General features: G+C 39.1%; 3 protein-coding genes across 3 annotated transcripts in view; all 3 read right to left on the bottom strand.

The window, feature by feature from the left end:
* Positions 1-1,186: 1,186 nt before the first annotated feature.
* Positions 1,187-3,826, bottom strand: gpr65 (G protein-coupled receptor 65). The gene is made up of 2 exons (XM_076157454.1): positions 3,716-3,826; positions 1,187-2,164 (listed from the first exon to the last, which is right to left on the bottom strand). The coding sequence occupies exons 1-2, from the start codon at positions 3,824-3,826 to the stop codon at positions 1,187-1,189; spliced, it is 1,089 nt and encodes a 362-aa protein (XP_076013569.1).
* Positions 3,827-4,423: 597 nt separating this feature from the next.
* LOC143006218 (B2 bradykinin receptor-like) lies at positions 4,424-7,537 on the bottom strand. Its single transcript, XM_076157574.1, has 2 exons — positions 7,443-7,537; positions 4,424-6,565 (listed from the first exon to the last, which is right to left on the bottom strand). The coding sequence occupies exons 1-2, from the start codon at positions 7,460-7,462 to the stop codon at positions 5,593-5,595; spliced, it is 993 nt and encodes a 330-aa protein (XP_076013689.1). The 5' UTR covers positions 7,463-7,537; the 3' UTR covers positions 4,424-5,592.
* A 2,141-nt stretch (positions 7,538-9,678) lies between these two features.
* The window catches only part of LOC143006355 (B2 bradykinin receptor-like), a 42,364-nt gene continuing 37,837 nt past the window's right edge, over positions 9,679-14,205 (bottom strand). Inside the window, exons 2-4 of the mRNA XM_076157767.1 lie at positions 12,673-12,815; positions 11,640-11,735; positions 9,679-11,240 (exon numbers count right to left, since the gene is read on the bottom strand). Of these exons, the coding sequence (XP_076013882.1) occupies positions 10,247-11,240; positions 11,640-11,659 (1,014 nt within the window). The 5' untranslated portion in view covers positions 11,660-11,735; positions 12,673-12,815 and the 3' untranslated portion in view covers positions 9,679-10,246. The remainder of the gene's footprint in view (positions 11,241-11,639; positions 11,736-12,672; positions 12,816-14,205) is intronic.

The following is a 14,205-nucleotide window of genomic DNA, read 5'->3' as shown; positions in this document are numbered from 1 at the left end:
AGAGCAACAGGAAACCAGAGTCAAATTCCTTGTATGTTTACGCATTTGTCTAGCCAATTAAGCAGATAACAGATAGTTCACGATAGCTTCTGCCCTTTATTTAAATATAGAACAGATTATGTAACAAAGTCATATAAAATGGTGAAAGAAGGATGATAGTTATGCAGAAAATTCCTGCCTGTTGGTTAGATGCAAATCATTCTGTCAACAAGACATCTTGAAGACACTTGCATGGTCAAAAATACAAAGCAGAGCGTAAAAAAAAAAGCTGAAGGGAAACCACAGCCACATGTTGTCATACAATTCACTGACAATAGGCACAATGTTTAACAAAACAAATGATGGGTTAAACCCGTTTACCATTTGATTTTGCAGTGAAAGTCTAACACGGTAGAGTAACAGAGTTTTATGGATCAAATGCACGCCCTCTGTAATGCATGTGTTTTATCTACCTTTGTTGAACACACTTATTTTAAGTCGCTTTGGATAAAAGCGTCTGCTAAATGATCGTAATGTAATGTAATGTAATGTTATGTGTTTGTGTGTGTGATATGTAGGGGCTGCAAGACAAATTTCAATTGTGTGTAATTGCTGTAAATTGCATGCAAAATGACTAGAATAAAGTATCTTAAATCTTAAATCTTAAAATCAAAAGCAAACACACAACATGTCTGTGCATATTGAGGTCAACATTTTGAAACTCTGCAAAATGAAAACAAATATCACAATATGACAGTGGCGCAGCTGTTCTCCATGACTCTGGTGATAAAAGCTAATATGCTTATCTTAATAACATTGCTCACTAGCAGGGACCCAGCAAAGTAAACAGCAGGAGATAAAATATGTAAATATTTAATTTAAAACAGGAATTCAACTTTGACATCACTGAACCCATCCCAAGCCTTAACTTCCCCTAATAACTCTATTCCTCTTATTTCTATAGAACTTTGAATTCCAATGTAGTATGAGTACTTTATTTATTGAGTGATGCATCTGCAAAAGTTGAGACATTACAGATCAACTAGACAATGTTAAAATGCTGAGTGCCTTTAATAGACAATTGATGATTGTTGGAATTCAAACTATTTTAAAATCTATGACATATTCTGTGTCCTTTACCATGGTCCCGTGGTCTTTACATTATTCTAACCTATACTCCACTTCATTTTGTTCTTCACTTAGCCTACTAGACTACACCTTCATCATTTCCTCTCTTCTTCCCCTGGATGAAGTGAACGACCTGAGAGACATTGGCCTTGCCTGTTTTAGTAATGAAACAGTAAAGCAGTGGGTCTACTAGGCAGTTAAGTGTTGAGATGGCTATGCTGATCTTGTAAGGATACAGGAGCCATGCAGCATTCCTGCAGTCCATCAGCACACGGACAAGCATCATGACATGAACTGGTCCAAAGCAGATCACCAGGCAGAGCAGGACGACCCCGAGCAGCTTTGAAACCCGCCTACGTTCCTGCCCCTCTGTGGCCCGGTTGGACCTCACTGCTTTACAGATCCCCCAACTGGAGTAGAGAACCAAGAGAACCGGAATAACAAACCCCACAAGAAAACGCACCGAATTAACTCGAACCAGATTCTTTGATACTGAGAGGGCGATATCAAAGCACAATGACGTCATGCTGTATTCATGGTACGAGTCCTCCCAGGTGATGGTGGCGACATTGAAACAGATCACCAAGACCCAAATGGCAACACTGACCACTACTGCAGAGCCAACCTTCCTCAGGGACGTGTACTTAAGTGGGTGAACCACTGCAAGGTAACGGTCAATTGCAATGCAGCATAGGAGAGCGTCACTGGTGTAGAAGTTAGTAAAGAGCAAGTTGACAGAAAGCACACATGCAGAACCCCCATGGACCCAAACACCTTTCCACAGGAAGTCCGACCACAGAGAGAGGCCGATGCTGAAGGTGAGGTCACTCAGAGCCAGGTTGAAGATGTACACACCAAGCTCGTTCTTCTGTCTGATGTGCTGCCAGGACACATAGAGGGAGAAGGAGTTGGACGGGATGGCGGTGATGATGATGGCCAGGTAATAGAACAGAAACCACCTTCTCCTTTCCATGCTGTCGTCTGGGAAACATTTTGAATGATTGGCGAAGAGGCTTGAGTTTTCCATTACAAATGTAATCGTTTGCTTGCACACACCCTGTGTAGAAACAAGGGAATGCAACAGAGCCGTTAAACGTCTGCATCCGCCAAGTGACGCCCCACATTTGTGATTATGAATGTTCTTATCTATCCCACTGAGCAAAATTTGACCAGCCCTTGGTACTATCAAGCATGGTGAAAATCAAGTCACATAGATTAGAAACTTGCTTGTGACAGGTAATCGATGATGATCCGCATCCATGATTGTGGACATTAATGCCATTAATGTTGCATGACAATACTACAGTGCCTTCCTGCTGTTAGATGCCCTAACTGTGGACAGACACAGATTGCTTGTGTACTGGGATTTTTACATCAATGTTCTTATTTTTACCATGTAGTGCTCAGTATATGTAATTACAAACAGGATTCCTTTTGTTAAACTGTGATATCCCAGATTTATGTTGAGCCTTCAAAAATCTCTTCAACAACTGCTATATCATATAACAATAGAATAACTGATGTTGAATCTGACTGAAATGAATGAAAAAAATGGATATAGTAGGTATCCATGAGAAAGAAAGAAACCTCATGGAAATCATGATATAAAGATGTAATTTAAAAGGGAATTTCATTGCTGTAATCTCATAAATAACATTGTACTTACATGTATTTCAGTTCCTCTCCCGTTCTTGCAAATTCAGTGTAAAAGTCATTTTGCAAATATGAAAATTGAAACCAATGCAGAGACAATTCATTCAGTCCAGTTTCCTTCACCGATGACTCAACAAGCTTTTAGTAACAGGAAGCAACTGGCTTCTCGTCTTCCCTGGCGACTGTGTCGGCGTGTCTGTCACTTAGTGGCAGGCCATGACGGAACAAACTACCGGTGTTAGCAGATCATAGGGCAGATTTAATTTAGCTACTAAGTCTATAGATGATACTGCGTGTATTCTTGGTATGTAAATATAGACATGGGCTCACGTAAAGGTGATGTTGACATTATTGGCTGTCTGGCAATAAAGGATTACAAACCTTGCCTACAGTAATTGTTTCCATGTACAGCACATGGTATAGACCAAGTAGATGTTGGTTGTTATGGATGAACCTCTGTGAACTTTGCAATAACCCAGCAACAGATATGCCACAGAGGAACATTGTTCAATCCTCTGATAATCAGGTGATTTAATCAGGTTACTTATCCATAACTAAACAAATAAAATCAGTGCTATTGTGTTTGCACTGCATTCTATCATTGCAGAGCAGCAATTCAATGGCAAATCAGTATTAAGTTATACAAAATGACATTGACAGTAAAAAGGCAACAGTGTACAAACATTCACTTCCTGCCCTTAACATTACCATTAAAATGACACACTGGCAAGTAATAAAATACACTCATAACAAAACTGTCACTAATGCCTTGATCACATTGATCACCTGTTGGGTGAGGTTGGATTAGTCCATGCAAACACTCCACTACAGAACTCCAAAGCCTGCTGCACAGACACTCCTGCTCATTTATCAGCATATGATAGGATCCAGCATGCTGTTACTTGTTGCGATAGCCCCACTGACCAGATATGGATTTATGAGCTTTGTGGCCCACAGGCAGCCACCTGCAGGCTCTTGTACAATCGCTGAGCAGCATGACAGCCTGGGAAGGCACCAACGCCACCATGTAGGGTAGAAGAAGGATCAGTAGGAAGTTAAGGACCATGATGAAGACTTGGACCCAGAAACACCAGGAGTATCCGTGCGAGGGCCATATCAGCTTCTGCTCAGGTCATAGGATTCGCTCCCTTCTCATATGACACGAGGAGAGGTTTTACTGTACTGTGTGTGGTCAAGTAAGGTAATGTGGATTCCAATCTCCACAATCCATACAACAATACTTACAGGTACTGATGTCTTCACTTCTCGGACCCCATTAAAATAATGCCCGGTATTAACCAAGAGAGAGGAGGCCTGAGAGATTGTGTAGAGCAGGTCAGAGATGGACAGATTTTGTGATGGATACATACGGAGACAGGCAGTGAAAAAAAAGAATACACAACTCGATGAATGTTCTGTTCCACCAAGTTCCCCCACTGTGCAAGAACACGAAATGATATGTGTGTGTCCCCGAGGCCCTATCAACCTACTTACTCAAATAGATCTCAATTATTCCTATTTTGCCAAGCTAAACATATTAGTGGGAGGAAATGACACTGTGGCTTTTGGTTTCTTTTTATGAAGCAACATCTGGTCAACAGGATAAACAAGTTCTGTTAACATCACTAAGATGAACATAATGAGACTTCAAACATGGTGAGCAATATATTTATTCATCATACAGTTAAAATAACAGTAGACTATTTATTTAACTATTTATTTAACCTATTTATTTGGGTAAACACAGTAAGACTGGGACAAAGAGATGAACACATTTAAACACGGTTACAAAAATCCATCACAGTGAAGTAAATGAGATCTAGGGAAGGCTTGACATTAAATGTCAATTTCCTTGATCATCATTTCGTATTTATCCATGACATTCCTAATTCATCATTGAAATATCTGTAGTCTTAAAGTTATTTTAAAACCTTTACTGATATTAGTGCAATTAAAATACATTCAACTTGCGTAGTGTTGTGCATTTTCGATTAACACTATAACAAAGCAATATTACGCTGCATGATGTGTATAATTGGACTATGTGTAAAACAGAAAACTTCTAGCAATAGTGCTGAATATTGAAGAGAAGAATGAATAACTGACACCAAGAGCCCAGAGAAGATTTCTGACATGACAATTTGTTTTCTGGTGTTTCACACTGAAATATCACATGTTGTTATTGGTTCCTTAAAGAATAGAAAATAATGAGAAGCAGCTGTGCTGTATAGTTAAAAGAGGACAGCAATAGCAGTGCAATGCAAGTAGCCAAGTGAGTCAAGAGAGCAAACCCAGACATCTCATGTGAAATTCGAGGATGCTTTGAAATGGACTTCAGAAACAAGCAAACCACTGTACCAGAGAAGTAAACTTGACCAGACTAGACTTGACGACTAACTACGACACTAAGTTAAGATCAGGACGAGTGAAAGGCCCACAAACACAGAGGGCAGGGGACATCTTATCATAACACAACCTAAAGCATCAACAAGAAATATCACAATTAAAATCCATCTAATTATTTTAATGACAGTTGATTCAGTATGAACTACATCCGGAAAGTCATGTTTAATTACTCAGTTTTTATTGTATGTTTAACCATAAATCATCTCACTTCCATCATCTCATTTTAAATCCATCATGCATCCCCAGTGATTTAATGCTGTTTAATTATTCAGTGTTGCTACTGTGTTTAGTCCTGAACTGTTTGTACTGAAACATATTGCGCAAGAGTGTTGGGTGCCACATTCTTAAATGTCATGATGTCAACATCATAATGTTCTATATATGATATTGATATTGATCTGATTCTAATCCAAACTAATCTAACTTCTAATCAAGTCTAGTTCTACTGCATGGAAAGTTTTCCAGATCAGCACAGAACCTTCCGCTCTGAAACAATTCACAAACTTTTTCCCTGAAATTCTTCCCCACAATGACGTAGAGGATGGGGTTGAGTGCACTGTTGAAAAAGGCTAGGTAGGTAAAGATAGTATGGAAGATGTCTTGCATTTCACTGCTGTCATTTTCCAGAATCTCAGCTATTTGTAGTGCCTCCAGAATACTGAGCAGGAAGTAAGGTGCCCAGCAGATAATGAAGGCCACTAGGACCACAAGCACCAGAAAGGTGGCTTTATTCTCTGTGTCCTCTCCGTGGAACCTCAACATTGCCTTGTTCTTTAGAGCCTGAACAATCTTGACAGTGCAGTAGGAAATAATGCAAACAGGGATGATGAAGCTAAAAAGGGCATATTTCCCAACAAAGATCAGATGATGAGTTCCTGTGTAGTTCAAGGAGCAATAGGTTGCGTTATGGTCAGGATGGTACTTCGCTTTCCTATAGACGATTGTGGGGACACTCATGAGCAGACCAAAGCCCCACACCAGCACACAGCCCAGTTTAGCGTATTTCGGCCTCCGCATTCTGCCATGGGACATTGGGTGAACCAGGGCCACATAACGATCTATACTGACAAGAACCAGGAAGTAAGTGCTGCAGCAGGCGTTCATCTTGATGACCATATTGTACAGTTTGCAGAGGACAGAACCAAAGGTCCAGTTAAATTTGTTGTCCGCTATATGAGCAGCCCAGATGGGTAAACATGATGCCAGGACAAGGTCAGCAGCAGCCAGGTTACTAAAGTAGATCTCAGCCACGGTGCAGGCCTTCTTGTGGAGGCAGAACACCAACAGGACAAACACATTACCCACAATCCCAAGAATACTGATGATCAGGAGAGGCACAAGAGCTGTGTAGAGATCAAGGTCCAAAACTCCAGAGTCTGAGGTGCTGTTTTCTGGAACACTGCAGAGAAGAAAGGAGAACAATTGTAATAATACAAAAACATAGTTTATGGCTAATTTCAGTAATTTTTTCAGAAACAAATTATACTGTACATACTATACAGTTGTGATGAGTTCTGAGTTAGCTGAGCTAAGAGCTAAAAAAAAATATCCAAGGGACTGAAGTGGGTTTTTACTTTAATGTATTATTTTTCTGGTAGCTTTCCTTTAGCTAGGGAGTATTCTGTCTGTAAGTGGGCCCCTGTTCTTCTTGGCCAGTGACACCTTGCAGGACAGTAGTCCTTTGGATGTTTTTGCATTTCAAATATTAGAATCGATTGGCCAAAGAGATTGTTTCTTCATTCTGAACAAATTGTTGATGTTTCACTTTTTTGGCACTACTGACTGAGATCACTGAGAAATGCACTGAATTAAAAAAAGTTTCAACTTGGAAGCAAAATATGACACAGAGTGACGATCCCATGTTAAAGTAGCAGATCATATGTGTGCACTGTGTGCCTGGCAGTGGAAAATGATTTTGTGCCACATTTTAACTGAAAGTTCCTGATTCATGCATAAACGTGAACATTACAATTAGTTGGTCCACATTTCTGGCCACACTGGTTGACAGATATCAAACACTGCATATAACCTGATTTTCATTCAGCTTTTTCTCACCAAGTAATAATAATAAATAATACAGTTGTCGTGTATAGAAAATTAGTACAAAGCATGAAAGATTCAGTAGTTGATATTGATTGTTTTTGAGCTCCATTTCCAAAAATGCAGTTTCCCACTGTAAAAATAGAAACCCAATTCTGTCTAGGTTTTGTAAATACAACAACCATGACTCACAGATGAGTGAAATATGAATGAAATGTACTCTATTCATACAGCACCTTGTTGTCGGAAGAGTCATTCTTAAGAGTCTTTGTCGTAAACCCAGACGTGAAATGATGAAGAGCTTCCCCTCTGCTCCGCTCTGCTCCTCAGCTCAGGCTAAATGGAGAAAGAGAACTCCTAAACTCATAATGTATTCCCCCTACTTCTCTCCCTCTACCGGAAGGCATACAGTTTGCGCCTTCAGAATGTTTGTACCAAGAGTAACTGGGAGTTTATTTTGTAAAGCCATTCTCTATGCATTTTCTTTTAATCAGGGGTCTGCAACCTTTTTTCCTCTGAGAGCTATTTTGATAAAATAAAAGTCGGAGAGCTATTCATATTGTTTTAAACATTATGAGTAACATTTATCCCCATGGCTGATCTCCACCCAAACCAGCTGAATAAATGTCTTTTGTGTTTACATTTACAAAATGTTGATATCCAACACTCACATTTTGTATCAAAAACATCTTAAATTCAGCAATATGAGCATGTTTTTTTCTGTATACATTTTCAACCTCACACTAATAAATTCACATCATATTAATCTCATAGAACACAAATAAGTGAATCTTAATTTCTTTGTTGTGGTTCAATTTCCATTTTAAAATTTAAATTAGGGACCATGTAAAAGGTACACAACAGGAGGAAGAAAAGAGACCAAACATCAACTGGAGTAATTAAATGTACAGTATGTTGTTCTGAAATATATCTTACTGCTAAAGCCAGGGGACTCTGGGTGGTTTTGGTGAAATTTTATAAGAAATAATAGTCAATAACCTCAAGACAACAGTATAGTGTTGTTGTTACAACAAGAAACCCTTGCTGGTGCTTCAGTAGAGTTTGGTGGCACTGTACTTCATAAAGGTGTGGACTCGAGTCACATGACTTGGACTCCAGTAAGACTGATGTTGTTTATTTTCTTTTTTCTTGTGTACTTTTTCCATGGTCCCTAAGCACTCATCTCAGTCTGGTATCCACAGAGATCAAAGTCATTTCTACGGCCTGGGAAACTGAGCATGCGGAGTCAAAAAGATTGGAGTAGACTGCCAACAACTTGACATGATATACGTGTAAGCCAGGCAGCCACACACGCTCCAACAGCAGTGTGATGTTCTATCTTTAGATGGCACAAGAGAAAATGATATTAAAGTGTGCAACATCAGGATTTAGGAATAGACGTAGCAATAACGTTTACACCACTAACGGAGGTTTGATTGTTAATGAATAATCAGTGATTATATGGTGACTCAAATTAACAGTATTGTATCTTCTGATTATCTATGTACATATTTCTATATTGTTTTTATTACTTAAACCCTCATAATTTTTGCAGAAGTGGATGAAGACCAAAACGGAGCCAAAGGGTGTTGGAATATTAGTCTCAGGTGTGTAGAAATGACTCCAGTGCCTCACTGATGTTTATCCATGACTGTTGAAGTTGCTCTGTTGCTAATAGAGGATATTAGCCACACCATGCCAGGAAATCCGCTCAAAGTGACATTTTTCATTTATAATAAAACCATTTCCTGTCTGTCACGGTTTTTATTAGCTTTTTCTCAAATGAAACATTCAATAAGTGAGTTAAAATGGCACTTAATGGCTTCATAACAAGTGCAGTGAGCTCCCAGAGGTGTTGTTTGTTGTGTAATCTTCCGTTTCAAGATTTGTGGGTGTGAATCAACAGATTTATTTGTTGGGGGTGTACATGTGTGAGTGCATGTGTGTGTCTGTGTGTGTGTGCACATGTGAATTCAGAAAAATAGATTCTGATACAATGAGTCATACACAAGCAGGATAATGTGTTGGTCTGGTTGAGCCTCTCTTCATTGACATTAAATGTCTGTTTTCTATATCATCATTTCATATTCATCAATTCACAATTCATCATTGATATCTTTGTAGTCTTGGAGTTATTTTATAACCTTTATAGCTTTATTATTAGCTGATATTAGTGCAATTAAAATACATTCAACTTTAATAACTGAGCAATATTACGCTACATGATGCGTTAAATGGGACAATTTGTAGAACAGAAAACCTTTAAAGCAATAGTGCTGAATATTATTATATACATTGTTGAGAGAAACTGGCATTATTGTAATATCAGTATGATTCACCACTGTGCATGTTACTCTGATTTTGAATCAATGTTTCCATTATCCAAAGTCATATTCATTTAAATGAACCAATAGTGTGTGGGTGGCCACTCTTAAGTTATAACATGCAGACTGCAAGATGCATTGAAAAAAACAATGAACAATGAATAAGTGACACTGACATGCCGATTTGTTTTCTGGTGTTTCACACTGAAATATCACTTGCGATTATCAGTGCCCTAAAGAATAGAAATAATAGAATAGAAACCCAGACATTCCACAGGAAGTTGGAGAACACTTTCAAATGGCCTTCAGAAACAAGCAAACCACAGTGCCAGAGAAGTAAACTTGACCTGACTAGACTTGACAACAAACTACGACACTAAGTTAAGATCAGGACGAGTGAAAGACCCACAAACACAGAGGGCAGGAGACATCTTATCATAACACGACCTAAAGCATCAACAGGCAGGAAATATCACAATTAACATCCATCTAATTATTTACAGTTACAGTTCATTCTGTATGAACTACGTCCTGATAGACCTGTTTAAATATTCAGTTTTTATTGTGTGTTAAACCATAAAGCATCTCACAGATCACTTCCATCATCTCATTTTAAATCCACCATGCATCCCCAGTGATTTAATGCTGTTTAATTTTGTTCTATATATGACATTGATCTAATGTAATGTCATGTAATCTCATCTCATATATCTAATCTATTTCTCTGTAAGGGTGTCTAGTTCTACTGCATGGGAAGTTGGAGCACTGCTTACCCGATCAGCTCGGAACCCTTCTATCTTGAACAATTCACAAACTTTTTTCCTGAAACTCTTTCCTACAATGACGTAGAGGATGGGGTTGAGTGCACTGTTGAAAAAGGCTAGGTAGGTAAAGATAGTATGGAAGATGTCTTGGATTTCACTGCTGTCATTCTTTAGAATGTTAGCTATTTGTAGTGCCTCCAGAATACTGATCAGGTGGTAAGGTGCCCAGCAGATAATGAAGGCCAGGAGGACCGCAAGCACCAGAAAGGTGGCTTTATTCTCTGTGTCCTCACCACGGAAGCTCGACATTGCGCTAAGAGCCTGAACAATCTTGACAGTGCAGTAGGAAATAATGCAAACAGGGATGATGAAGCTGAAAACGGCATATTTCCCAACAAAGATCAGATGATGAGTTCCTGTGTAGTTCAAGAAGCAATAGGTTGCGTTATAGTCAGGACTGTAGACCACTTCTCTATATACGATTGTGGGGACACTCATGAGCAGGCCAAACCCCCACACCAGCACACAGCCCAGTTTAGCATATTTAGGCCTCCGCATTCTGCCATAGGACATTGGGTGAACCAGTGCCACATATCGATCTATACTAACAAGAACCAGGAAGTAAATGCTGCAGCAGGCGTTCATCTTGATGACCATACTGTACAGTTTGCAGAGGACAGAACCAAAGGTCCAGTTAAATTTGTTGTCTGCTATATGAGCAGCCCAGATGGGTAAACATGATGCCAGGACAAGGTCAGCAGCAGCCAGGTTACTAAAGTAGATCTCAGCCACGGTGCAGGCCTTCTTGTGGAGGCAGAACACCAAGAGGACAAACACATTACCCACAATCCCAAGAACACTGATGATCAGGATATATATAATAGTGATGTAGTCCTGCAAGTCGGAATCATCAGAGTCAAAGTCAGAGGTGCTGTTTTCTGGAACACTGTGCAGAGAAGAAAAAAGAACAATTGTAATAATACAAACATAAAGTGTGAAGCTAAATTCAGTAAGTTGTTATAAGATGTTCCTGGTTCATGCATAAACGTACACATTACAATAAATGTTTGATATTTTTTTGCAGCCTTTATTCACACATTTCTGGCCACAATGGTTAACAGATATCAAACACTGCATATAACCTGATTTTCATTCAACTATTTGGTCACACACCAATATTGATCTGATACAAAAGGTGTTGAAGGAAATGCAGGAAGAGAAAAGGATTTGACTTTCTGTTGGAGAGCTTTTTCTCCCACAGGTAACTAATACAGTTGTCACAAATAGAAAATCAGTATAAAGCACACATTGATGGTTGATATTGATTGTATTCTTCATACAGCACCTTGTTGTCTGAAGAGTCATTCTTCAAGAGTCCATGAAGTTAATCCAGAAGTAAAACGATGAAGAGCTTCCCCTCTTCTCTGCTCTGATCCTCAGGCTTAATGGAGAAAGAAAACTCTTTATATCCACATCTCTCTCTCTCTCTCTCTCTCTCTCTCTCTCCCTCTCTCTCTACTAAAGCAGATTTACTGGTTGTTTAATGAAACAGACATCTATAACTCTGTAAACACACATAGACGTTACAAAGTGCCATTGAAAGAATACTTCAAACTGAGGAAAATCACTGGTGACACTCGTACGACAATTTGCAGTAATAAACCCCAATGGCTCTGATCGACTACTCCACATTTTGTGTACTGTGTGTAATGTGATCTCTGGCAGCTATCAAATCTAATGGCGGGAAGTGAAAGTCATGAAGCAGTCATAATATATAACAGGCCACAACTGTTGTGTAATCGTTGAATGAGACAGAAAGAGTATGAGCTCCTCAGTTCAAACCCTGCGTGAAAACCTTAAAGCTGCTGGTGTTGTTGTTGTTATTACAAGCCAACATCAATGAGATCTCAAGAAGTCAAATATTGGGGGATTGTATAGAAAACTACAAATACATTAATCTTAATGTCTTTGTTGTAGTTTCCTTTCCTTTTGCGAATTTACAATAAGATCATATCGTCTCTTTTAACCGACAAAAATCCAACCAAGAATCCTTAAAGGGATGATAATAGTATGATAATAAAAATAATAATAATAATAATAATGATGCAGGGATCAAGAGCAGTGGAATGATGGCTATGAGGATGAAGCATGGGCAGGTAGTGACTTGAGCAGCGCCGACTCAACTGCCAAAACATGTTTGTATGAATAATGATGTCCTGTACTCACAACTCCCACACTCAATTTAAACCACAGTCAGATAGAAACGCAGCTAAGACAAACAATGTGCAGCTTGGATAAAGTTGCTGGTCTCGTTCATGCTGTTTTTTGGAAAACATGATTGCAGAGTTCTTTGCCATACAAGCTGAATGATTACTCACCTAGGGATAAAGAAACACGAAGCTTCTAGGTGTGCAGCTGTTACTCTCGACAACATTGACGAAGATGGCCATAAAGATTTGGTGGTAAATCCCGCGGGTGTCTTCAGAGCTGTTGTGTGCTCAGTGAGTGTTCAGTGATCAGTCTTCTGGTTTGGGGAGGTTACTGTGCCTGTGTTTAGGGATCATGGAGAGGGTACACAACAGAAGGAAGAAAGGAGACAAAACACCAACTGCAATAATTAAATGTATGTTGTACTGGAATATACAGTGTCTTACTGCTAAAACCAGGGGATTCTAGTTGGTTTTACAGCAGCACTTTTATAAAAACTTAATCTTGGACCGGAGTCAGACTGGATTGGTTTCCTTTCTTTTTTTCCTTTTGTGTACCTTTTTCATGGTCCCTAAGTGTGAATCGTCAGATTTTTTTGTTGGGGGTGTACATGTGTGAGTGCATGTGCACAGTCATACACAAGCAGGATCATGTGTTGGTCTGGTTCAGCCTCTCTTCATTGACATTAAATGTCTATTTTCTTTATCATCATTTTATATTCATCAATAACTTGCATAATTCATTGATATTTTTGTGGTCAGATTGAATAACAATTAAAACACACTGTTGCCATTATACAAATTTAAATATGCATGTAAATGTCTATAAGTTGTAGCATGCAGACTGCTGTCATTATCATAACGTTAGCTTAAGTATCGACAGGAAATATCACAATTTAAATGCATCTAGTTATTTAATTGACAGTTGATTCTGTGAGAAGTACATCCTGATAGTCCTGTTTAATTATTCTGTTTTTATTGTATGTTTAACCATGAAGCATCTCACAGATCACAGATAACTTCCATCATCTCATTTTGAATCCATCATGCATCCCCAGTGATTTAATGCTGTGCGGAAAAGGCTAAGTACATAGAGATCAAATGGATCTTTAGGATAGTGCTGGCGTGATTTTTCAGAATGTCTGCGCTTTGTAGCGCATCCAGAATACTGATCAGGTGGTAAGGTGCCCAGCAGATGAGGAAGGCCAGGAGGACCGCCAGCACCAGAAAGGTGGCTTTATTCTCTGTGTGCTCACCACGGAACCTCGACATTGCCTCGTTCTTAAGAGCGTGAATAATCTTGACAGTGCAGTAGGAAATAATGCAAACAGGGATGATTAAGCTGAAAATGGCAAGTATCCCAACAAAGATCACATCTACAGTGGATGTGTATTTCCTGTCGCAAGCTGTACTATCATGAGAATTATAGCGTATTGTCCTATTGATCATTGTGGAGACACCTATTAGCAGGTGTCGCGGGGTTCTTCCTCTAAACTCCACAAAACACCAGGCGTAGTCGGAAGATAGCGTTGTTGTTCTTTTATTTCCGGCCTCCAAGGAGCAAAAGATACAAAAGAAAAATGCACAGGACAGCCAAACAAAAATTACCTTACAAAACAGGTTTCACACTCTAAGGAAAAGAAAAAGGAGTTCCTCAATAACTCTAACAGGTTTCCAATGTTTCCCAAAACTAAACTCAACTCA

Source organism: Genypterus blacodes, unplaced genomic scaffold (assembly GCF_046128005.1).
Source record: "Genypterus blacodes isolate CSIRO-AG114 ecotype Tasmania unplaced genomic scaffold, CSIRO-AGI_Gbla_v1 ptg000073l_1, whole genome shotgun sequence".
Lineage (NCBI taxonomy): Eukaryota > Metazoa > Chordata > Actinopteri > Ophidiiformes > Ophidiidae > Genypterus > Genypterus blacodes.
The sequence above is the reverse complement of the archived record's forward strand: the minus strand, read 5'-3'. Positions and strand labels throughout refer to the sequence as shown.